Source organism: Prosopis cineraria, unplaced genomic scaffold (assembly GCF_029017545.1).
Source record: "Prosopis cineraria cultivar Desert tree isolate PC_DT_omini unplaced genomic scaffold, ASM2901754v1 PC1430, whole genome shotgun sequence".
Taxonomy (NCBI): Eukaryota; Viridiplantae; Streptophyta; class Magnoliopsida; order Fabales; family Fabaceae; genus Prosopis; species Prosopis cineraria.
The window spans coordinates 1-24,798 of NW_026556755.1; the positions used below are offsets into that span (position 1 = coordinate 1).

Genomic DNA, 24,798 nt, shown 5'->3' on the forward strand with positions numbered 1-24,798 from the left:
AGAAAAAATTTTAACATATTAAATTTTTTTATTTAATATTTTAATACAATTTTTATAAAATATAAATTGAGAGGAAGAAAAGTAGAAAGACTCGCATCCACTTACCCGGATCTCCCCATCCCTCAGAAACACAGTTTCTAATTTTTTTTTTTTTTTTGGCTTCTCCTTCGTATGCAAGCAAACACTTTCTCATATTTCTTAGACGCCCACCCTATTATCATATAACAAACTACATCATATTTGAAATATCATGGTATGCAAGATAATAGAATTAAAATCATGATATTCTATAAACTCCTTTAAATAGTGTATACATGACGTTTACTTTTGAAGAAAGTATATTGATACATATCATATAATTGACAAGTTACTGTTATTTATTCTTCCAATTTGATTTTCCCAGCTAGAAAGCAGCCACCTTTTATTCATACATTGATATTGATTTTTTGTTGTTTGTAACATGCAGATATTTTCATTTCGATTAACAGACAGAGGCGCACGCGTCCACCTCCACGAAAGGCAAGAGCTGGTAAATGGATGGACTCGACTGATATAAACTTCGGCCCGAAAATCCAATTACCTAAAAATTCATCAATTCTTTGTACCTGGCCTTTATTGATTAGCTTCAAGATCGGGTCCAAAATTCTTTTTTTATTTATTTTTATTTTTATTTTTTTGGACTTTTAATTTTTTTTTAACATTAAAACATTACATATTCATTCTCTAAAATATAAATTATAATATTTAAAAATTAAAAAAAGTAATGTAAATCTTAATTTTAAAGTACAAACACAGTCTAAAGTCTCAATTTAATCTAAAAAATTAAAAATTTCATTTTTAAAGGGAAAAAAAAAAAAAAACAAGATTAAACAAATAGATTGAGCCTTTTTTAAAGGCTTAAACGGGCTAGTTTTAAAAGCCTTTTTATATGAAAATGCCTCAATTTTTAAAACTCAAATCCTAAGAATGCATGCTTAAATGGGTAGCTTGATTCCAGCTCAAATGCCCACCTTTTTTTTTTTTTGTTTCCCCCTATTTTTATAGCAACTTCCCTATATATATGTTTACATGTATCTCTATGCATGGTTACCAGTAGGATAAGATACATAAAAGCAAGCGCGAGCAAAAGATAAAAATGCACTTCTAGCTTATAGAATAAGTATTGGCACAAAAAAAAAAAGCTAATGGAATAAAAAAAAAAGATAAGTAAAGAATAAGTCTGACTGTGATACTCCTGTCGTTTTAAATCCAAGGAAAAATACAATACAATGTTCTTTAAAAAAAAATTACACGTCTAGCTTACCGTTTAATAAATCAGTGATGGCAATTAACTAATAACACTAAAAGTATAAATTCCATTGATCAATAACTTCAATTATTTAAAAGAGAGGTTAATATTGGGCAGCCAAGGAGAATTTTGCATAATCTATCCAAAGATTCAAGTCTTGTTTGGTTGATAAAAAAAAAATGAAATGAATTAAAAAAAAATAAAGGTAAAAATAAAATCATCAAAATGTGAAAGGAATAAATGAATCATATTCATTAAAGAAAAGGATGATCCAGTTCATAAGATTAAAAGTCATGATTTATAAAATTTTAAGTAGTATAATTTTTTTACATTTGTAATAAATAATACTCCCTTCCTCTCAAATTATAGGACATTTTTGAAAAAAAAAATTTCATCTTAAAATTTAAAACACTTTTAGTAGATTAAAATTTTATTAAATGCACTAATTTCAAAATTACCCTTTCTCTCTCTATAATTAATTTTCATCACTTCTCTTTTCAATATATTAAATGATGGGTATTTTGAAAAGTTTATATTTTTATTTAAAAAAATAAGATTGTTAAATGTATTTAATAAAGTTTATTGATACGTAAAATTTTATCTAAAAGTGCCTTATAATTTAAAACGAAGAAAGTATTAAGTTTTATCATGAGTGATGAATGATTTAATTTATTTTTATTTTGATTCTCTTAATCAATTCCATTCCCATCATTTTTAGCAAACAAAATGCGATCTTTGATTTTAAACTTACGCCCTCATTTGCTTCAAAAACCAGGACTTACTCTGCATTTCAAGGCTTTCCCACCTATAGAATTTACAATTATGAAGACGAGGATAGTTGTTGGCAACCAAAAAAAAAAAAAAAGGAATGAAAGTCATCTCGTGTAATTATAGCCTTAGGTACAAGCATCGTGCTATATTGACCACTTTTACGCAAGAATCCAATGAATAGGCGGACTTCTGCCTACTCCCCATTAAGATAAGGAAACATTAACACGAGTCTAAAATCTAAATTCAGAGCGAGTTAAATCAAGATCTTTTTGGGTGGAACTCTACTACTAACATCGTTGTAACTACTTCGAATCTCAATTAGCTCATGGATTGTTATAATAGGAAGCTATCTGTCAAAGCCACCTTATAGGAAATGCCTTTATATGAGTTCTTTAATGGGCTCTGAGGCAATGCTCATCTAGTCATCATATATGCTTCATACAAACTATATCTAGTCATCATATGTACTTCATAAAAACTGTAGTTCCTGTATTCCAGTAAGCAGTGACCCATACAAGCTCGGTATCAAGCCAAGGAAACATGACAAGAAGTTAAAGATTCCGTTCAATGATAGGTATTATTGACAGTGTGAGAATCTTACTTCACACCACCCATTGGTGGACCCCCAGCATCAACATATGTCTTGTTCTATTGACCTCGCCACGTGCGTTGGTCAGCTCGTATGATGAGATATATAACCCTTTATTCTTTAGCTGCATATCCAACAAAAGTAAAGCAGGGAAAAGCAGAGAGAGAGAGAAGAGGAGAGAGAGAGAGAGAGGTTTTTGCAACGCCATTTCCAATTTGTTTTCTTTGTGCAGATGCTCCATCACATCTCTTGATTTGAAAAGGAACTAATTCTGTGGGTGCGTCGAAGACTACTGACAGAGAATATACATGAAATGTACATTTCATTATAGCCAATAATATTCTTTCTTCAGTCATAGTATCTAATGATGAAAGCATGCCACCTCCTAAGCCCGGCACCGTAGAATCCCACGTCAGATATTTGCTTTCAGTATCTCAATGAATGCTTACTCGAAAGAAACAGGTGTCTAAGTTTCTATTTCTACGGTTTCAGCAAGAAATCATAACGTAGTTGCACCATAATTCAAAACAGAGGAAGGAAAAGGGAAAAGGGAAAGGAGAAAAAAGAGTTCGGTAAAATAACAAGTAATATGAGATTTTCCATGAATTGACATGTCAATGACTTAATCATAGTACTATCAACTGCCCTGGGGAGTTGATGCGTTTAACAATTATTTTTCTGACAGTTCTTGCCTCGCTAACATTGAAGAACAAGAGGTAAGGAAAAATGTTTGATTGGGGATTGGGGGCAGTAAGATATTCAATAAGATCCACAAAGATGATTACTAATGAGGAACCAATTAATAAGCTTAAGAGTTGAAGATACATAACACAGCTGATGTACCCCCAATGCTCAATTAGCAGACTTAAATGATGAGGGAGCTGAGTGGCTTGGTAAGATATAACAGCAAGATAACTTATTTTTCACGAACTAATTATAAGTACAAATAATGATGGAAAAGTTCATAAAATATGAAGGTGACAACTAAATTCATCGCGAACACGGGATATGAAAAATAACCTGTCTAGTATTTAGTGCTTTGCATCAGGAACTTATGGGACTTGGACATCGAATAGTGTGGGACCACGATGAATCATCCAAAAGTTAGCTTTAAGTTGCTGTCGCACTCATCTTTGCAAGAATGACAATCAAGTCTTAAAATATCAATTTACCAATAATTAGGCTCTTACTCATCGTTGAGGCTCGTGAATTTGTAACTGCTTAAATTTTTATTTTCAATTAAGTTCACAGAAAATTTTGTTAGTAACCTAATTATAATTAAATTAGTATTCTGAGACCTAATTGTCATTCTCTCTCTTCATCTTTTAAATTATTCGCCCAAGCATGACTATGACTGTTTTCTCAAGAATCCCATTGCCTGGTAAACGTTCTGGAGAGTAGCATCTGCTATCTCAGAAGCTTTTCTAGCACCTTCAACCAAGACTTCATCTAAATAACCAGAATCAGACATGATTTCCTCGTAGCGAACCTGCCAAAGTTTTTTTTTTTTTTTTGGTAACAAAAAGTTTGATGATGACAAACGGACTTCGACAACAATACAGAATTATATTCAAAATACAGGGCTACTGTAAAAATGAATTAAGCACAGCTAAAGGACAGCAGATGACCTAACAGACACTCTTCAAAGCAAAAGGCAGTAGTAAAGCGAGAATTATGAGCATATTCAGCAAAATGCTGAGAACTGAGAAGCAACTAACCACAAACTCATGCATGTATTCAAATTTGAGGCATCAAGATCAAGAAGAACAAAGCATATATCAATGTCTACGAATTGACAACTCAAGTACAGCAGCATGTGTCTATGAATTGACAATTCAAATTTGAAGGCCCAGCCAAGATCAGGTTATACCATTGACTGTATTGCAGTCCACAAACATTCGGCAGCATGATGAAAAACAGGAAACCACCAGCATACCCATGCATGTGTGCAAATTCGATACAGTATGATTAAATCTTAAAAACAAATATCAAAGTTAAGAAAATTGACAACTAAAGTACAGCAGCAAGCAACATTTCAAGAACCAAACGAGTCCAAACTGTAGGATTGACTGTATCACAGCCTGGCCCCCTTCTGGGCTGATCACCTATCCACCTGATGGAGAATTGAAGACTTATACTATGGAAAAAAAAAGGTTTAGAATTTAATGAAGTTTACTTTTTCCTCAGCAATTATATTTATTTAAAAGTTAGTTTTCTTTTAATTTATTTTGAATTAGGCTTTATCTTATCTTTAGCTTTTGATTAGTTTAAATAATAATCAAGTTTAAATCAATATTATTTTATTATTTGTATCTAAGGCTCTATAAATAGCTCTAGGATTTTCTCATTTGGGAGACCCTTTTTACTATTAGATAATTTTGACATTATTTTGCTGTCATGCTCTCCCCAAACTTCTCTATTTCCCTCTCCCTTCTTCTCTCATTACCCCCCCTTCTTCCCCTCTTTCCGTTGCTTTAGATCAATTTGGCATCAAAACAAGGTTACTCACATTCCTTTCATATAGACTTGGCATGACAACTGAAGCACGTCACTAGACCATATAAACTTGTTTGACCCCTTTTAGGGCTGGTCACTGATCTACCCGTTTTAAGGACAGGGTGTGTTCAGATCACATAGACATGTCTGACCAATTTGAGTTGTCCAACCAGGCACCAGCGACATAAAACATTAAACATCTTTGAAAAAATAAGGTCACATTTGATTACTAAAAGAAATAAAATGGATTGAAAAATAAAAGTAAAAATGAGATGATCAAAAAGAATAGTGAACCACATTCATAAAGGAAGAAGATGATTTAGTTCATGGGGATATGAATCATGATTCATGAAATTTTTGGAGAGTGATAATTTCCACGTTTATATTATATATTGATGAGTTTTATCGTACTTACCATGAGGAGAAAAGATGATTTAGTTAATTTTTATGTTGATTTTTTCAATTCAATTCATTTCATTTCTTTCTAATAACCAAACATGACCTAAAAGTAAGGTCAGGAGGTGGAATCTAATAGTTAGGAAAGAAATTTAACCTTGGATGGTTAGAAGCCACCATTAAAACAGTTAGTTTAAAGACTCAAGTGATCTAGAATCTTCACATGCACTCATGTGCTGTCAATTCCCTTTTTTGATATTGAATTTTCCAAAAAATACCATCAACAGTCATACTACATGTTCCCATGAAGTGTTCGAATAAAAATGAGAAAAGGAAAGTTAATTTACTCGTATCTAAAACTACCCACTTTTGGTTTATTTTGTATCTGAATCCAAATCCTATTTGCATATGTAGACATCAAGTTGATGCCACAGTAATACTTCAGTGCCACTCAAAATATCTAGCTGAGAGATTATCACCACGTATTTGCCACTTAATCTCAATAGGGCGGATGGGAGTCGAAAATCCATGCATAATAGCCTTCCATCTCAACACAGCGTATGCAAAGTGCCAACACAAGGGATGACAGAGTAAAACTAACATATTTATCAACAACCTCCTAAAAGCAGTTAAAAGCACATGAATAAGCATATTTCAAAAAAAAAAAAAAGGAAGAAATGAAAAATATAATTAGAAAAAACTCGTAAGATGTTATGTGGATTCCCAATTACCAAAACTAACATAAGAATGACGGACTTCTCCTTACAACGCTGTGTGAAGGTGTCAACAAATATTCGGTAACCAAACAAAAAAACATCAGTGATTTTAGTTTTGAGGATTAAAGTTATCAGGCAGTTCCATGAAACAAAAAGATAAGGATAAGAATTTAAAACGGTAGCGATTTTAAAATTTATATTCATCAATAATCATTGCTGGGAGATAGAATTTTGGCGACAAAGAAAAGTCAACCTGAATGGGATGCAGATGATCGATCAGGGCATCTGTTAAAAGGGCTTTGAATGTGCCCCAGTTCATATTTTGGCATTCTTGCAGAACTTCCTGCATAAAAAAATAATTACCACAAAAATAACCCAGATTGTTTGAAAGCCATTAATTATGGTATGATGGGAAAAATTACAGAGCAACAAAAAAATCTAAAATAAAGTCCTGTAAACACCTGACCATTAGTAACCATAGTAGAAAGAAACTTTTTCCCCTTAATCAAAGAAGTAATTTCATCAAGGAAGAGAAAACAAAGGAGAACGAACTACCATGCAAGCGCAATACTAGAACCAGAACAAAAAGAAATAAAAAATAGCAACTTATACATTCAGCAAAACTGCCAATCCCTCCGGAAAAAAATTGAGTCAAACACCAAAGAGAAACTATTAGAAGATTAGCTCAAGAATTCTTTTAATTTGACACCAATATGGAGATGTCTAAACAATCTTCAAGTGTATATACTATAAGATGTCCTACATTTCTCGTTAAGATATCATGGTCCAAATACACTCTTTTAATAGCTTTGATTTGTTCTTGTTAATTTATATTCTTTCTAAAGAGCTGGTAGCAAGGAACCAACAAGGGTTAGGTCTAACAAAAAAGCTAGTCTCTCATAAAATGGCGAAACAAGATTCGAATCCCCACTGGAAGAGGTGCCCACATTTAGAATCCAATTGTGTCTCGAAAAGGATTGCCTCCAATAAGAAGATATCTGTAAGAAATAAAATAAAAAGCTAGTAGCAAGGAACTAATAATTTAATCCCTTCAAAATAAGTTTTCCATTGTTTTCCCCAGAAGATGATTTGCTTCCTGGCTGTCTTGGATCTCTTTTGCCTTCATTTCCTTTCTTTCTTTTTCTCCACTTTTACACTAGAATAAAACAGGACAGTATTTTAACCCAAAAAAAAGAGAGAGAGACAGAATCTAAGCATCAATTATAAAGGCTGCTCATTTAGATAATAGCATATGTGATACTCACTGATAAAATATCATCAAGATAATAATTAATGAAGCCACAAGCCAAAATTGTACAAGGCTGGCCAATGGACGTTTGAACAAACTAAGCCAGCCCCAGCATCATTAATAAAGAGTTTAACAACTAAACAAGCATGATGCAAAAATAAATTTTAAAATAAGATGTTCCTTACCTCTTTTGTCTTGTCAGTAATGAGCTGGTATATGGAAAGAAGATTGTTACATTCAGGCCTTTCTGGATTGTCAAATTCTAAGCTGTAAGGTTCACCACAAAGTCCAAAAACAGTCACTTTAGAAATAGCCGACAGTGGACTAACAAAGATTAATAAAAAGGGGAGGGGGTGAAGACATTTTAGGGACATAACCTTCAAGTACTAAGATCATCATATCATGATATTGCAAGTAAAACAATGAAAAATACTCACCCAGTGAATGCGTCAGTTTTGCAACGTTTTAACTTGTTTGCTATCAGCTACAAAACAAAACAAAACAAGCTCAGAACAAGTGGGATGAGAGGAAAATCAACAGCTAAATTATGTAGGATAATAGCCAGGATAAACTTCAACATAGGCAATAATAAAAGCATTGCAGAACTGAAAATGTTTGTAATGATGCCTGATTCTATTATGTTAATCAGTAGAGCAAAAACAATTCAAAAGGAGCCCATGTCTGCGTCGGACACTCATATTTGACAACACTAGCACACAACACTTCAAATAACATCAAGACACTTCAAACTTTTTCATATTCTTGCTTTTGTCTCAATATTCATGATTAATTACAAACTTAAGTTATGGATGAAGACTTTAAAGTAGAAGGGTTTCAGCCTAAGTAGGAGTAAGACGAAATATTTGCATTATAATTTTGATAAGAGGTTAGTCAGTAATAATTTAGAAGTGAGATTAGTGGATCAGATCATACCTCAAGTGAAAAAATTTAAATATTGGAAGCAATTGTTCAACATGATAGGGAACTTGATGGGAATTTTGCACATAAGATACAAGTTGGATGATTTAAATAGAAGAGGCCTAAAGGAGTTATTTGTGATTGAAAAGTACTAAATAAATTTAAAAGGAAGTTTTATTGAACTGCTATAAAACTAGTCATGTTATATAGCAGTGAATATTGGGCTTTAAAGGGACAACAAAAGCATAAAGTTAGAGTAGCAAATATGAGAATGTTGAGATGGATGTGTGGGCATACATGAAAAGATAAAGTCTAAATTGGACATATATGAAAAAAATTGGGCTTGGCATCTATTGATAGAAAAATGGTAGAAAACCATTTGAGATGATTTAGAAATATACAAAGAAGGCCGTGGGAGGCACTAGTGAGGAGAGTGAAACTAATAATCTTAAGCCTTATTAAGATAGGGAGAGAAAAACTAAAGAAAACACTTATGGAAGTTATTAAATGAAAACTCTTAGTTAACAATATTTTTAAAAGCTTGGTTAATGACAGAGTATAATGATGTCATGCAATCCCTATAGTTGACCCCACCTATTGGGATTAGGCTTCTTATTGTTGCTGTATTCATGATTTGTAGGCATAAATAAATTAATAACTCCAAGGAATTGGGTCAACCTTCAGGCTAAAGCACCTGTTTCCAGATGAACAAACTTCTCCAACTCTAATGATAACATGGATTAAATCTAATAAGACTTCAAAGAAAAAGTAGAGGCCCTCTGTAATTCCAAATGTAGCTGTGCCATATGAAATTTGTTCTCTTTATTTTAATAAATTTAAAAATAAACCTTTCTTTTCTACCCAGCCCACAACAAAGAGCAAACTAGGGAGACTTTTCAGCACTAGAAAATCATATTGCCAGATGCTTTTGAAAAGCATTGATAAAGAAATCAGTCCAGAAAAAACCAGCCATGGTACACGTCATTTTCCTGCATTTAATGATCTGGACACAGTTAAAATAAAATGTAATCTGATTTCATTTTTGTTGCAGCAGATGAAACGAAAATATTTCATCCTAGAAGTTAAATTGCTTATCAAATACTACTGAAAGATAAAATATTATGCGAAAATATATTTTCAAAAACAGGGAATCACATCTATGTTATCTATTAAAATGGTTGTCAAAAAAATACAGATTTCATTTTATAATATGAGAATTTAACAATCTCATTATTGGCTGAATCACATCTATGTTATCAATATTTACTGATATGGTATGTGATAAACATGATTGCTCCTTCTAACATTACTATCTTACAGGCCACAACAAAATTTCAGAAATAATGGGATGAAAATTTTTTCAACAAGAATTATAAATGAAAAAAATTAAAAAGAATTATAAATCTTAGGTAATGCAGCAAGGCTGACATATAAATTAATACGGCAAGTGAAACTGCACTCGTACTTACATCTTTTGGATCAAGAAGATTGATTCTGGATTGATCAGAAGGTGCAGACTTTGACATCTATAAAACGAAACCACAACAAAAGCCAGAATTCAGAACAAATATATAGGCTTAATGTTAATAGCAAATCTAGCATTTTACTATTTTTAATTAACTGGGAAGAAATCTTCACCTGCGAATCAATTAGCCCCTTCAATTCATAATTTCATAAAAATGCATCATTGTAAAGATTTTATTTTCCCTTTCAACAAGGCAAGAGGGCACAGGAGGGGATAAATAACTGTGAATGTGACTTTGTATGAGGACATAAAATGAACAATAACATTAAAAAATGTGCATAAATCATATTTATATAATTTTTCTAAGTACTGCAAATTTGATCTTGAAGCTTGGGAAGCTCAATCCTAGAAAGAAAAAGAAAAGGAAAAGTAGAAACCTTGGAAAGACCATCAGTTAGTGACATAACTCGGGCTCCAGCTGGAGGTATGAGGGGCTCTGGAACCTGCATTGTAGAAGGCACTGACAGAAAGAATATATTCCAAATATGACTCATTAGCCGGTCCGCCTATGTTTATAACCGGTCCCAAGCCCGGGTAAAGGAGGAGGGTTGTGTTAGGCCATCAACAGCCAATGTAAAAATTTGTTGAATCTATCATGAACATGGACAATAGACGTTATAATGTTAATGCTAGGTCGTTGCCCGTAAGTAACGCGCTGCATGGCTCGAGTACAGTGATAAGTGAGTTAGAGCCGCTGCATCGGCGCCCGGATGTAGTGTTAAATGAGCAAGGGCTACCGCGTCATTCTGGACGCACGCGGCTAAAGAAGTTAGTCCATAAGAGCAAAATTAGATTTGGTACTTGGAATGTTGGGACATTAAATTGTAAATCTGTAGAGGTTGTAGGGGTTATGATTCAAAGGAAAATCAATATCCTTTGCTTGCAAGAAACAAAATGGCGTGGAGAAGGAGCTAAGGATATTCAAGGTTTCAAACTTTGGTATACAGGAAAAGTAAGTGCACGCAATGGAGTAGGCATCATTATAGATAAGGAGTGGAAGAAGAACGTTGTAGAAGTTAGCAGAATTGGAGACAGAATTATTTCTTTAAAAATGATAATTGGACGTGAGACTGTTAATATTGTTAGCGCTTATGCGCCGCAAGTCGGGACAGAAGCCAGTCTTAAGGAATTATTTTGGGAGGATCTGGAGGGGTTGATTCGACACATACCACAGAGTGAAAAGATTTTTATTGGAGGAGACTTTAATGGGCATGTCGGGAGGGAAGCTGGTCAGTATGCGAGGGTGCATGGTGGTTTTGGTTTTGGAGAGCTAAACAATGAAGGGCAAACTCTTCTTGATTTCTCATTGGCGTATGATTTTAAGATTGCCAACACTTGTTTCAAGAAGAGAGATGAGCATCTCATCACTTACAAAAGTGGAGCCTCAAGGTCGCAGATTGATTTTCTTTTGGTTAGGAACACAGATAGAAAACTTTGTAAAAATTGTAAGGTGATCCCTGGAGATGCTGTAACGACACAACATAGGGTCCTAGTCCTTGATGTGTGTATTATGAGTAAAATCCAAAAACATCGACAAGTAGTAACACCAAAGATTAGATGGTGGCAATTAAAAGGTGAGAAGCAAGATATTTTCAAGCGAAATCTTTTGGATAAAGGAATTTGGGATTCTCAGGGAAGTGCTAACATCATATGGGAGGATATGGCTAAAAAGATACGGGAGGTTGCAAAAGTAGTTTTGGGAGAATCGAAAGGTTCTGGTCCGAGAGATAAGGAGTCTTGGTGGTGGAATAATAGTGTACAGGACAAAATCAAGTATAAGAAGAACTGTTTTAAAGCCATACATTTGTGTAACAATGAGGAAAATTGAGAGAGGTACCGTATGGCTAAGAAGGAAACTAAGAGAGCTGTGGGTGAAGCTCGTTCCAAAGCTTTTGAAGAATTTTATAAGAACCTTGAGACGAAGGAAGGAGAGCAAAATATTTATAAGATTGCCAAGAGTAGGGAAAGAAAATCAAGAGATCTAGAACAGGTAAGGTGTATTAAGGATGAAGAGGGAAGAATTTTAGTTACAGATGATGAAATTAAAAATAGATGGGAGACTTATTTTTCTAAACTTTTCAATGATGGAGAGGATTCATCTAGTAACTTGGAGGATTTAGTAACTGGTGAAGGAGAACAAAATTTGTCATTCTATCGAAAAATACGTGATAAGGAGGTAAAGGAAGCTCTTAAGAAAATGGCAAATGGTAGAGCTAACGGACCTGATTGTATATCTATCGAAGTGTGGAAATGTTTAGGTGAAGAAGGGGTGAGATGGTTAACTAAGTTATTTAATGTGATTTTACGGTCCAAGAAAATGCCTGATGAGTGGAGGAGAAGTACATTAATTCCTATTTATAAAAATAAAGGAGATATTCAGAATTGTACTAACTATAGAGGGATTAAACTCATGAGCCACACAATGAAATTGTGGGAGAAAGTAATTGAGCACAGGTTGAGATTGGAGACAAGTATTTCTGAGAATCAATTTGGTTTTATGCCAGGTAGATCAACTACAGAGGCAATTTATCTACTAAGGGGATTAATGGAAAAGTATCGTTGTAAAGATAAAGATCTACACATGGTTTTTATTGATTTGGAAAAAGCTTATGACCGTATACCAAGAGAAGTGCTTTGGAAAGCGTTGGAAAAAAAGGGAGTACGGATTGCTTATATTAAAGCCATACAAGATATGTATGAGGGGGTAAAAACTAGTATAAGAACGCCTAGTGGTCAAACAAAGGATTTTCCTATAAAGATTGGACTACATCAGGGATCATCTCTGAGTCCTTATTTGTTCAACTTGATTTTAAATGTTTTGACGGAACATATTCAAGAGGAAATCCCGAAATGTATGCTCTTCGCGGATGATATAGTTCTTATAGCAGAGACAAGAGAAGAGGTTAATTGCAAACTTGAGTTATGGAGGAGGACATTGGAGTCGAAAGGTTTTCGTCTGAGTAGAAGTAAGACGGAATATTTATATTGTAAATTTGGTAAAGGACTATTCGAAAATAATTTGGAAGTGAAATTGGGAGATCAAATCATACCTCAAGTGGAAAAGTTTAGATATTTGGGAGCCATTATTCAAAATGATGGCGAAATCAGTGGAGATATTTCACATAGAATTCAAGCTGGGTGGTTTAATTAGAGAAAAGCTAAAGGAGTTATTTGTGACCGTAAGGTGCCTAATAAACTTAAAGGAAAGTTTTATCGTACTGCTATCAGACCAGCAATGTTATATAGTAGTGAATGCTGGGCTCTAACGGGACAGCAAGAGCATAAAGTTGGAGTAGCTGAGATGAGAATGTTACGATGGATGTGCGGACATACACGTAAAGATAAAATTCAAAATGAGCACATACGTGAAAAAGTGAGGGTGGCACCTATTGAGGAAAAAATGGTAGAAAATCGGTTGAGATGGTTTGGGCATGTACAAAGAAGACCAAGGGAGGCACCAGTGAGAAGAGTGGAACATATAACTTTGAGTCCGATTAAGAGAGGTAGAGGAAGGCCTAAGAGAACACTCTTGGAAGTTGTTGAACGTGATCTCTTAATTAATAATATTTCTAAAAGCTTAATAAATGATAGAGCACAATGGCGTCTTGCAATCCATGTAGCCGACCCCACCTAGTGGGATAAAGGCTTGTTGTTGTTGTTGTTGTATGACTCATTAGCACTTGTTAATGAGTGGATATAGCTTACCTTAAATATGGAACCACCTCGGCTGTCACAAAAATAGAGGGGTCATTCTGACAAGTCATAAGGTGCCATTTATGTCCACTTTAAAAGATAATACCTCTTACCCGCCTAACTTCTTCCACTTCCTTCCTCCATATAAATAATTAACACGTTCAGCCAATTCACGGGTTAATTCCAAATGCTGCTTTTGATCTTCACCAACTGGGACAAAGTCTGACTGCAAAATCAAGCTGCAATTCATAAGGCTTGTACGTATTCAAGATAATATCAATCCACCATTTAGGGAAAAAAAACCCAAATAAGACCTAGAAAAACAAGAAGTTCGAAAAATTACATAGAAAAGCTAAAGTCACAAATAAGTATTACAGGTACATTAAATTGGTATTTAAACTTTCACTTGTAGCTTGATGTGTAATCCATAAAAGAAATATTAAAGATTAGTTAATTAGTAGTTAGATAGTTGGGTGGTTAGGTTTTGTCAGAATAAGAGCATAAGGGAGCTTATATAAAGGGTCCTATATGACTGAGATTATGCTTAATGTGAAAAAACCCAGAAATATATTCAGTTTTCTCTCTACCTCTGTTTCCTTTTTCTGTCTTCTCTCTCATCTCTCATATTTCTTTCTTATTTTCCTTCGTTTTCTATCCTGCTTCTCTCTCTTCGTCTCCTTCTACCATATCAGTGGTATCAAAGCCTATCTTTCCTACCTTATATGTCCATAACCCACTCCCAAACAACATTAAAGAAGATGGCATTCTCATATAACATATCACACGTACCAAGCAAAGGGAGAGATGCGAAAACAGTAGCTGGAGGTAATGGGTCTCATTTTATTAAGGGTAAGACTGATCTTTTACTTGAATACCATTCTTTTTCATTGATAAACGGATCTACTTCCTCTGTTTTCTCGATGGCAAGTTCCTTTTCAAACCCTAATTCAAAAATCTTAAAGAAATTAAACTAAGAGGAGGTTGATGGTCTTCAGTCAAAGAATATTTGTTTCTCTTGTCACAAAACATTCTTTAAGGGTCATAGATGTTCCCCAACTCAGAAAGTCCAGACACAACTCATTCTCGAGCCTGAATCTGAAGAAGCCATCGCAGAAGATACTGAGCAGGTGTTACGTGGTCAAAGAAGTCCTAGTGACGGCAAAGGGGCTTCTGGATAAAGGATGGTTGAATTCTGCTTTTTTTTTTTTCCTTTGTGTCAACCCTTGAGGTCAAGGGTTTTTTTTTTTCCACCAAAGGGTGGAGTATTGATGCACAATTCATAAAAGAAATATTAAAGATTAGTTAGTAGTTAGATAGTTGGGTCGTTAGGTTTTGTTAGAATAAGAGCGTAAGATAGGGCCTATATAAAAGGTCCTATATGACTCAGGTTATGCTTAATGTGAAAAAACCCAGAAATATATTCAGTTCTCTCTCTACTTTTGTTTTTCTTCTCTACTTTTGTTTTCTTTTTCCCTCCTCTCTCTCATCTCTCGTCTTTCTTTCTTATTTTTCTCTGTTTTCTATACTTCTTCTCTCTCTTCATCTCCTTCTACTGCATCATAGCTCCATAAAAAAGAAAAAAAATTGACAACCATCCAGACAGACATATTAGAGACAGAGGCACAGAAAGGCAGAGCACTGGAAACCACCTGATATAGAAGAATATCAGCAGCCATTAGAACAGGATATGTCAAAAGAGCGACCCCAACATTTTCATCTCCCTACAAGTGTGATTCAAAAAGAAATATAGGTTCATGATAAGTAAAAAGACTCAGAACTGAATATAAAGAACTAAAGAATAAAGAAAGGTCGACTAAAGAAATAGCAAAGGCTAAGTACAAGATACAAATTGTAAACGCCAAGTACTAATGGAAAAACTGAATCCCCCAATTCTCTCTGTTTTTTTTTTTTTTGGCAGAAAGTGGTCATCATATTCTCCAAATCGCATGGCTTTGGCATCCAAGCAGAAACAGCTTCCTTCAACACAGAGCATAAGTAAAAGAAAACTATTTTTTCTTTCTTTTCTTTTCCTTTTTTTTTTTCACGCGAAGGCTTTGAAATTAAGCACTGAAAAGCTGTCGATACCCAAAAAACTGTGGGACAAACTCATGTTCTTGATTATAAAGCAAAATTTTCTTTCCATTTTTCCTTTTCCCATTTTATGAATAGGCTTTGATTTTCACCTTACCAAAAAGATATGAAACAAGAAAGTCAAAGTTTTTTCTTTTTCATTCCCCCCCCCCCAAAAAAGGGTGAACTCTGTCCAATGTGCAAATCACCTATAACTTCAGAAGAAAATAAATGTTCTTGTAGACTGTAGATTACGACTCTAACTTTGACTGCACCTCCATAAATAAGGGAAATCGTTATCGAAGGAAGTCAAAAATTATAAAATTAAGGAAAACAATTATATGCAGTTCTTTATATCTTTGCCATTAGGTTCCTTAACGAGTACGCAACAAGTATATGATTTTTCAAAACGTGTATTTCCCCAATTAAAACACGTGCTTGCCCTGTTATAATTAGAGAATCATGCATGTCGTAATTTGGTGAATAACATGATAAAAAAATATGAGAAACTACATTTAAGTCCAATCCTAAAGTTATAATTAGAAGGAAATTGAAAATGAAAAGAGGGAATTCATACAGCTAGGCACACACCTCCTTGCGGGATTTCTCTTTAAACTGAATCATTCTGTACAGCCAACCAATTGGTGTGGCAGAACTTAGCAGCCACATCAATTCTACATGTGCACGAACATGGGATTGCACAAATACAGATGCCTGCATAATTGTAATGATATTTCTAGCAAAAATGCACATTTCTAAAAAAAGTTGCAAAGAACAGAGAAGATTACTAAATACCTTTGATGTATCAACACCACATGCCAGATAAATGGCTGCTGTCTCCCTTGTTGTCCTAGATAATTGTTGTGTGTCATATGGTAATGTGATCTGCATCATTACAAGAAAACAGAATACCATCTATAATTAGTAATACATTACATCTGAAAAGTAACAGATTAAGGTCCATGTTCCACCCCACTGACCAATATAATTAGCCTCAATTATGAATTTCATTGGGCTATTCAGCCTCAAGGGGGTGTTTGATACCAATATCACATGAAACTGATCATAAGGGTAATGTGCATTATTCCCACAAACAGCAAAAGATACAATGTCAAGTCCACTGTTGGGGTAACACAAAACCAACTAAAGCTCAAAAGCAGCACAGACAGATAAAGTAAAAATCATCAATTACACAATCCTTTTTTCAACGAATAGTGTTGCGCCTATTTAGCTATACTCAAAATGTGAATGCGAGCAGGAATGAGTCCATTTTCCAAAATAACAAAAGTAAGAGATAGTTCAACGTCCATCTAAAGATTGAAATCACTTTTGATCAATCTCAAATGATCTTATCAAAATATTTGCAAAGCTCATAATGACAATAGTTGGGAGCATATTTGCTATCTACTATAAATGATATTCAGGAAGAGATTTTCCACTTTATCTGAACTTACATGAACTCAGAGCTGTAATTCTAACAACAAAATGAGAAAAAAAAAATTACAGCATCACCTAAAACTTTAAAAGCTTATGTAGTAGAAGAAATATGGAAATACCGCATGCAGGTCCACGATGAAGTAAAGTGTATCATATGTATTCTGCATAATTAAAGAAATATCATAAATTAGCAAGTCACATAAAATCCTTGAATCAAATCAATCAATTTCTGTTTCATGCTAAAGTCAATTAACACTTGTATGCAACCAATGAACTCTTGTTTTCTAAGTGACAGCCATCCCATTATAGCTTGGGGGTGAGGAACGACCAACAGCTAGGAATAAATGAGTCCTTGATTAGCAATCTCCACAATCTTTACCCATAGGAACTCAAATTGAGAATCCAAGCAAACAACAGCTGTGGATTCACTATTGCAATTCTCTTATCAATGATCTAAATTTTTCACTAGATATACCACTGATTTACAACACAAAATATACAAATGGACATGTCTGTCAATGGCCAGAAAAATCCTAATCAGCCATATGGGGCACCGACCAGACATTCATTTGGCTCTTAGCAAGTTCAGTTGGGCGTGCTATTGTTCTACACATGTGTAGATAGCAATATGTAAGTATTTTGTAAGTCAATTCCTTCAGCCTTAGCTTTCAATGCTAGAGGAACTAAAACATGCCAGGCTAGTAATGGATTAGAAGTGGCTTTTTGATACCTAAGCTGCTCAGCACATATATGAGGGATGAAAGAGTAAAAGATCAGATTTATGAAAGCTAAAAGTCAATTCCATCGATTTTATTTGGTCTTGCAACTTATACCAACGCCCGTTTAAAAGAATAATTATATACAAGTTCATGTTTGAGGTTATTCACTTTGCAACAATATCAAGAAAGAAGATCAACTCATCAACAACCTGAAGTCCAATCCAATTCTTTATGGCACCGAGATAGTTCCCAAGGTGAATAGACCCTGTAGGTTGAACTCCTGAAACTACCCGTTTCCTGTCAAAGAGAAGTTAATAAACATATGTTGAAAAGGTGCATTCCGATTCCAATATAAAGTACAGCAAAAGACAACAAAAATCTGCACACGAGCGCCGAGATAATTACAGAATACAAACTCTTGACGAAGTAATGTTATACTGTCAATCTAAGTAGCTGGCATCTAGGAACAGTGTACATGTATTCCCAACACTTGCTCCAGTAGTCCAGTATACGAATCATAATGTATCAATAGCGAGACCCCACCATATTGATCAATGGTATAAGGGATCAAGTATGACCAAAAATACAAAAAGACAAGTTTTTTGGACTCAATAAGCACTGAATGTTAGAAGAATTAAGTCGTGATTACTTTACAGAGGTCGGAGAAGTCTCTGAAGCAGATACAATGCTAGAATAACAGCGGACGCACGCTCCACTGAGTATAAGTGGTCGGTGAGAACGAAGAAGGTTCCTGGCAGTGGCCTTCGAGAACCTCGGTCCAATACACGACCTGCTGATTGCAATATATATGAGAAAATAAAAGCCACATTTCTAAGCTTATGAAGAAAGAAGAATACAATGAGGATAGAAGAGTGTCGGTGCGTACAGCGAAGGAGCAAAGTGCGGAGACGAAGATGAGAGAATCAGGATTTGAGAAAGAAACGCGCGACCCATCTTACTTCAACGGCCGTCTTCTGCTGAGTTTTATCGAAATGCACCTCACGACTGCGAGAGACCTTTGGTTTTGATCAAACTATACGACAGTACCCGTAATCACGTCCAAGGATGCGATGTTCTTCCGAAGGCTGGTATACTACAAGTCGTTTGGAGATATTGCTTTCCCAATGCCAATGGGTTCTTAGCCATTTAAAATTTTGAAGTATTTTAAACTTTCATCCTTTAAATTTGGATTTATACTATTTTAAAAATCAAATCCCGTTTAAGACATGATTAAAAAATGCAAAGGAATAACCTTAAAATATTAAATGAAAAAGAGCGGCTCTAATATAAATTGGTAGTTAAATATTGCATTAAAATTTTAAAATAATTAAGAAAATAATCATAAATTAAAGATTAAAATAATAGTTTAGCCTTTTGTTTCTGATAATAATGGCGTGTCTCGTGATGATGCACCGATTTAAAAGCCTCAAACATCTACATATTATTTAAGGTAAAAAAAATCTACATATTAAAAGATTGTCTAAATACAAATCTTGGTTTAAGTCCCAACAAAAAAAAAAAAAAAACTTGTCTTAAGAGTTGTCCTTGCAAAAGCAATGATATATAGGAGTATATAGTGTATCTAAAATTCCATCTAGAATAGATAGGATATCGTACACTGTAAAGGAAGAAACCGTACGAATATACTCGTAGTAAAGCTATCCCATTACAATAGCATGAAATTACTAATTGGGTAACAACTTCTTCTTATTGGCCATTGACTCGTACATTGGGAACCAAACATTCAAATTTCGCTGCAGAATATAGAAATATTTCTTCCAAATACAATAACAAAAAATAAAAGAGAATTGACCACTTTCCTAATGTATAAAGAGTTCCAATAACAATGTCTAGTAAGTCAGCAATTTGCTTCCTTTAAAAGCTCACAGATGCCGCGTGATACAGATCAAAACTTTCAAAGGTAGCTTCGGTAGGCTGGGCTGTACATACAGCCCTCTGCATATTTGACAAGATCCTTAGGTCGAGGGAGATGAGAAGCCAAACCTATCCACCAAAAAAAAAAAAAAAAAGAAGGGCAAAAGAAAAGAAAGAAAAATAAGTAAAAATGAGGAAGGGGCAAAAACTATAAACGGGCCAGCGTTCTCAGGATTGAACGCACGAAGAACAGACTTACCAAGTTCATATGCCTTGGCTGCAACATTAGCAGCAATGTGGGCTGATATCTTCCTTATGTTAGTGAAAGGAGGGTAAATCAGCCCCTTATCATAGTTTTCCTGAGCCACTTGTGCAGCCAGAGCTTCCGCTGCACCAGAAGATGTAATGTTTAATGATTGATCAATAAAAATAATCCATCATTCTAAACAGCTTCATTCAGATTATATGAAAGCAAATTGCCATATTTCTCATCTTTGTACTTACAGGCTGCCAAGAGCATCTCATCATGCACCCGGATTGCGCCGGAGATGATCAAACCCAAGCCAAAACCAGGAAATATGTATGCATTGTTGGCCTGAATGTCATTGTAAGAAGATGTGAGCCACTTTGGTTAAGGTATCAGGTATGCATGTTGCATGATAAAATACTTTGAAGGTTGCATGATAAAACCTGTCCAGGCACAAAAACTTTTCCTCCATATTCAACTAGGTCGAATGGGCTTCCACTAGCAAAGATTGCTCGACCCTGCAAATTAAAGGTGGATTTTCCGTTTTATCTGATACAATAGCCTTAATCTGCAAAGTAATGTTTAGTGGACTATTGTGCAAAGGAAAAATGGAGGGGCGGTAAAAAGTTACCTTGCTCCATGTATAAGCTTCTTCAGCTGTGCACTCAGATTGTGAAGTTGGGTTGGACAGAGCAAGAATGAGTGGTTTCTAAATGCAAATAAATATTTTTAATCATTAATGCCTCATAATCTTCTCAATTCCCGTAAGTTAACGAAGTTATTACTAGAGGAAAGTGTGAAGAACCTCATTGAAGGATGACATGGCTTCAACCACCTCCTTTGTAAATGTCTTTCCTACTCCAGATGATCCGATCAAAACCGTTGGCTTGATTGCCTGTAGGAGTCAATTGTAAGCATTTTGTATGAAATATGATGGGAAAGAAAAATCTTATATGGTACAGAAACTAAATCCGAGCCACTTTTCTGACCTTGACAGCATCTAGAAGTCCCTTTACAGGTTCATGTTCATGAGCCCAAGGCTTTTTGAAGTGCTGAAGCGATTCCATACGAGACTTAACAATCAGTCCCTGAGAAAGGAGGGGCTCGTTGTGAATGACAGTTATTAGGAGAAGGAAATTAAGTAATAAAGCATGTCAATACCCCTTGATTACCTTGGAATCCACTAGCCAAATTTTCTTACGAGTCTCCTCCAATGGAGATTTTGTCTGGCCAAGAATATCGATGGTCAGAAAGAGTTAACATAAACACTGCTAATCACAGTAAACTTTTCAAGTTAATAATAATACCTTCTTTGAAACCTCGAGAGCTATCAGCTCCGCTATCCCAGTTCCAGCCTTCAACAGCCAAAAGATCGCAAGTGGGAAATAAAACCATCAATTTAGAAATGTGTGAGTGTGTACATGTATGGATGACATTTTTTTCCTTTCTTTTTTCCTCTATTACAGAAGGTGTTGAAATGGTAACATGTAAATAAGGAAGAGGTTTATTAGGCTAACCTCTCCAGCACCTAGGAATAAGAAGGTGTGATCAGCTAGGGTTCCCCCCACTAATTTCAGGGAAGCAAGCAGTCCTGCTAATACCACAGATGCTGTACCCTGAATTAAACCGAAAATCAAAGTCAATCACTCATAAATTTAAAAAGGGGCTGTGCATGAAATCACTAGTTGTCTTTTATGTACCTGTATATCATCATTAAAGACAAGATGAGATGAGTTGTATTTTGCCAGCAGGTTAAAAGCATTATGATTCGCAAAATCTTCGAACTGAAAAAGAACGATAAATGTTGACAAAACAATATAATCAAGCAAAGATTCGTTCAAAAAAAATATAATCAAGCAAAGAAAAGAAACGCCAAATTAACATGTTGGAGCAGATCTGTAACCTGTATCAAGACTTTCTCCCCGTAGTTCTGTTTAACAGCGTGCATGAACTCATCTAGGAGTTCTTCATATTCCTAAACCACAATTAACATATGTCATGTTAATATTTATTCGAATACTTCTTACTCCACATAGGGATAAAAACAATTGAACAGTGCATTGAGAGAGAGAGAGAGAGAGAAGTAGCCAGACCTTCCCCGTTGCCCTCTTTTGCCTAAGCCCAATGTAGAAGTCATCCTTCAGCAACTTCTCATTGTTTGTACCAACATCAATAGTTATTGGTAAGCACTGTAAATTATAGATCCATATTGAGAGTTAGAAGAAAGTTTCAAACAAGGGAAACAGGAAACAATCTCATATGCTAGTAGTCCATACTGCTGAAGGGCGAACACCTCCTAATGCTGTATAGAGAGAGAGTTTCCCAACAGGAATGCCCATGCCCTATCAGAAAAGTTAAAACAATTATGTCAGCTGAGAAAAGATTCTGAAAATTAGACAGAAATACGAACAAGATCAATAGATACCTGGCAACCAAGATCTCCAAGTCCCAAAATACGCTCACCATCAGTCACAACAATAACTTGAATGTTCTTTTCTCCCCAATTTTTCAATACTTCAGCAATCTTGCCTCTGAAGAACTCGATCACTCAGTATTTTCTGAAATTATAAGCAGGGAGGAAACAAAGAAAGAAAGAGGAGTAGCGTGAAAAAGCATACTTCTCCTTTAAACTGATATAGAGACCCTGAGGACGCCTAAAAATGCTTCCATATTTCTGGCAGGCTTCTCCAACCGTAGGAGTGTAAACAATAGGGAGCAGTTCCTCAACATTGTCGATCAAAAGCTTGTAAAACAGCCTTTCATTTCTCTCCTGTTAGAATAGAAACAGTGAGAGAAGGTGATAAATTTGATCCTACCATGCAACAACCAAATAAAACTTGTTAGGTGGAAAAATGGCCATAAGAGCAAGAAGCCAGCTAGCACCTGAAGATCCATCAAGGCCATGTATCTATGCAGAGGAACATCATACTGGCTAAGATTATGCATCAACCTCTTCTCCTGTTTAACAATATTAATAACAAGGGTAATTAGCCAGAAGGAAAATGTAAATAATAGCGCAAGAGCCGAGACCAAGAGAAAAATTCATGTAAACTTGGCAACGTAAGTAACCTGAAGCTCTTGAGAGAGGATAGCTGGAGGCAAAAGGCCACGCAGGTAATGAGCATCTCTTTCTTTCTCAGTGAAGGCAAGTCCTTTGTTGTAGCGTGGCTCACGCAGCAAGGCGCATCCACTGTAACACGAAACATACTTTATTAGCACTTATTTTATATTTTTTGATTCCTTCGGTCTCTCTTTTGTTTTTTATCTACCTAGCCTAGATCCCAAAAGTGAAAACAACGGAATTCATCGAAACTTGGATTGGAAGAAAAACGAGTTGATTTTTTTACATTCTCAAACGAAGTAGACGAGATCAAAATCAAGTCTAGCCAAAACTTAAATTCCCGACAAATAATAAGATCATGTAAGAGGTGAAAGCACAGACCCAAAAACGGAGATCAAAGACTAAAATATTAGTAGAATCGACAGAAACGGATGCAGCATTCTTGTCTCTTTTTGAACATGCCATCATCCTTCTTCATAGCTTAGAAAATAAAATATAAAAACGAAACTCATGGCCTGCTGCCGCCTCACCTGGCCACAGAAGAAGTCCAGGGAGTGATAGGCTGATCCTCCGTGGCACTATCCTCGCCGTACAAGTCCCGAACACCAACACCGTGTCCGTGACCTTCCAGGCCATCCACTGAAACGCCCCCGTTTCTCGTCTCCTTCAAAGTGCTCGACATTAATGCCGCGAATTTTCTCCCGTCTCTCCCGCACAAAACCTGTTTCTGCAATAACAAGTACTTCACAGTGAGACTTGCCAAACTGAACTGTAATGCAAAAACCACTCGCACACAAATACCAAAATGTGGAAAATTCTCAGACGGAATAGTGGTATACAGCTTCAAAAACAAAGGATTGTTCACCTCCTTCAGGCGTTGCACAAAACAAAGCTTATGAAAAACGAATAAGCAGCGATGGTTTGGCAAAGCAGACCACAAACTTATATATATATATATATATATATATAGATTTCAACGTCAAAACGGTTAGAACGTGGACTGGCAGTGGCACGTGGAGCATTTGGTCTAACCAAATCGAAGCAGGAATTATTGTTGGTAGGATGAAATGAATGATTCACCCTCTTCGAAAGCTCTAGTTTTTTTTTTTTTTTTGGTTGAAGTTGGAAAGATGTGGATAAAAAAAATGGTGGGTATTACCAGAACAGTGCCTTTGCGACTGTTCAGCGACATCATAGTGGAGGGACGCGGAAGGCGTGTAGATTTTCCGCGTCTTGTGAAAGTCAATCTTGCACAGCTAATCGGGTTCCCTTCTAAGCCAAGATGAGAAACGAGAAATCAAATAATGGGAAGAAGACTTGACATTCTGGAAAGCTGTACTATTCTTACCTATACTTTGCCCGTATATTGAAATTTTTTGTTACTATCATTTTTTTTTGTGAATAAATAAATAAATATATATATATATATATATATAATTGTCGAGGCATAATGCCAAAATATACTCTTGAAATTAAAATTTTAAAATCCGTGAACTTGCTTTTTCTTTTTTAAATTGCTGGTGTGATGAAGCAGCCAATCGTGATCCGTGGCCATGGGAAGATTATATCCTCTTCAGGCCGCGAACATGCGCACGTCTGTGGTCAGAAACAGGCGTTAAATGACGCTTCTTTGCCTTTTTTTTTTTAAAATAAATTTTTACCTTCATTCTATGAGTTTGATTCATGGTTACACATTTTGATCAGCAAGGTAATTTCATCTAAGGACCACAGATATGATTTAATTACTA

General features: G+C 35.3%; 2 protein-coding genes across 7 annotated transcripts; both read right to left on the reverse strand.

Moving 5' to 3' along the window:
* Positions 1 to 3,406: 3,406 nt before the first annotated feature.
* LOC129300103 (tryptophan--tRNA ligase, chloroplastic/mitochondrial-like) lies at positions 3,407 to 18,910 on the reverse strand. 3 transcript variants are annotated; one of them, XM_054938635.1, is made up of 15 exons: positions 18,754 to 18,910; positions 18,517 to 18,657; positions 18,077 to 18,164; positions 17,268 to 17,309; positions 16,507 to 16,596; positions 16,303 to 16,425; positions 15,291 to 15,362; positions 13,755 to 13,867; positions 13,654 to 13,675; positions 10,326 to 10,391; positions 9,893 to 9,949; positions 7,943 to 7,989; positions 7,691 to 7,772; positions 6,510 to 6,599; positions 3,407 to 4,137 (listed from the first exon to the last, which is right to left on the reverse strand). In XM_054938635.1, exons 1-15 carry the CDS (start codon positions 18,819 to 18,821, stop codon positions 3,997 to 3,999), a joined length of 1,242 nt encoding a protein of 413 aa, XP_054794610.1. In that variant the 5' UTR covers positions 18,822 to 18,910; the 3' UTR covers positions 3,407 to 3,996. The 3 variants fall into 3 exon arrangements, with proteins under 3 accessions (XP_054794610.1, XP_054794609.1, XP_054794611.1); XM_054938634.1 differs by having other exon boundaries at positions 18,517 to 18,660; positions 18,754 to 18,898; XM_054938636.1 differs by lacking the exons at positions 3,407 to 4,137; positions 6,510 to 6,599 and adding an exon at positions 6,708 to 7,412 and having other exon boundaries at positions 18,517 to 18,660; positions 18,754 to 18,908.
* Positions 18,911 to 19,514: 604 nt separating this feature from the next.
* Positions 19,515 to 24,362, reverse strand: LOC129300102 (NADP-dependent malic enzyme). Of its 4 annotated transcripts, none has more exons than XM_054938629.1 (20): positions 24,210 to 24,362; positions 23,581 to 23,777; positions 23,059 to 23,179; positions 22,873 to 22,947; positions 22,608 to 22,759; positions 22,415 to 22,520; positions 22,266 to 22,331; positions 22,083 to 22,178; positions 21,893 to 21,964; positions 21,690 to 21,773; positions 21,507 to 21,605; positions 21,297 to 21,344; positions 21,162 to 21,215; positions 20,979 to 21,077; positions 20,795 to 20,884; positions 20,621 to 20,698; positions 20,433 to 20,507; positions 20,247 to 20,337; positions 20,002 to 20,130; positions 19,515 to 19,871 (listed from the first exon to the last, which is right to left on the reverse strand). In XM_054938629.1, exons 1-20 carry the CDS (start codon positions 24,243 to 24,245, stop codon positions 19,783 to 19,785), a joined length of 1,857 nt encoding a protein of 618 aa, XP_054794604.1. In that variant the 5' UTR covers positions 24,246 to 24,362; the 3' UTR covers positions 19,515 to 19,782. The 4 variants fall into 4 exon arrangements, with proteins under 4 accessions (XP_054794604.1, XP_054794605.1, XP_054794606.1 ...); XM_054938630.1 differs by lacking the exon at positions 24,210 to 24,362 and adding an exon at positions 23,916 to 24,094; XM_054938631.1 differs by lacking the exon at positions 24,210 to 24,362 and adding an exon at positions 23,890 to 23,962.
* Between the last annotated feature and the right edge of the window lie 436 nt (positions 24,363 to 24,798).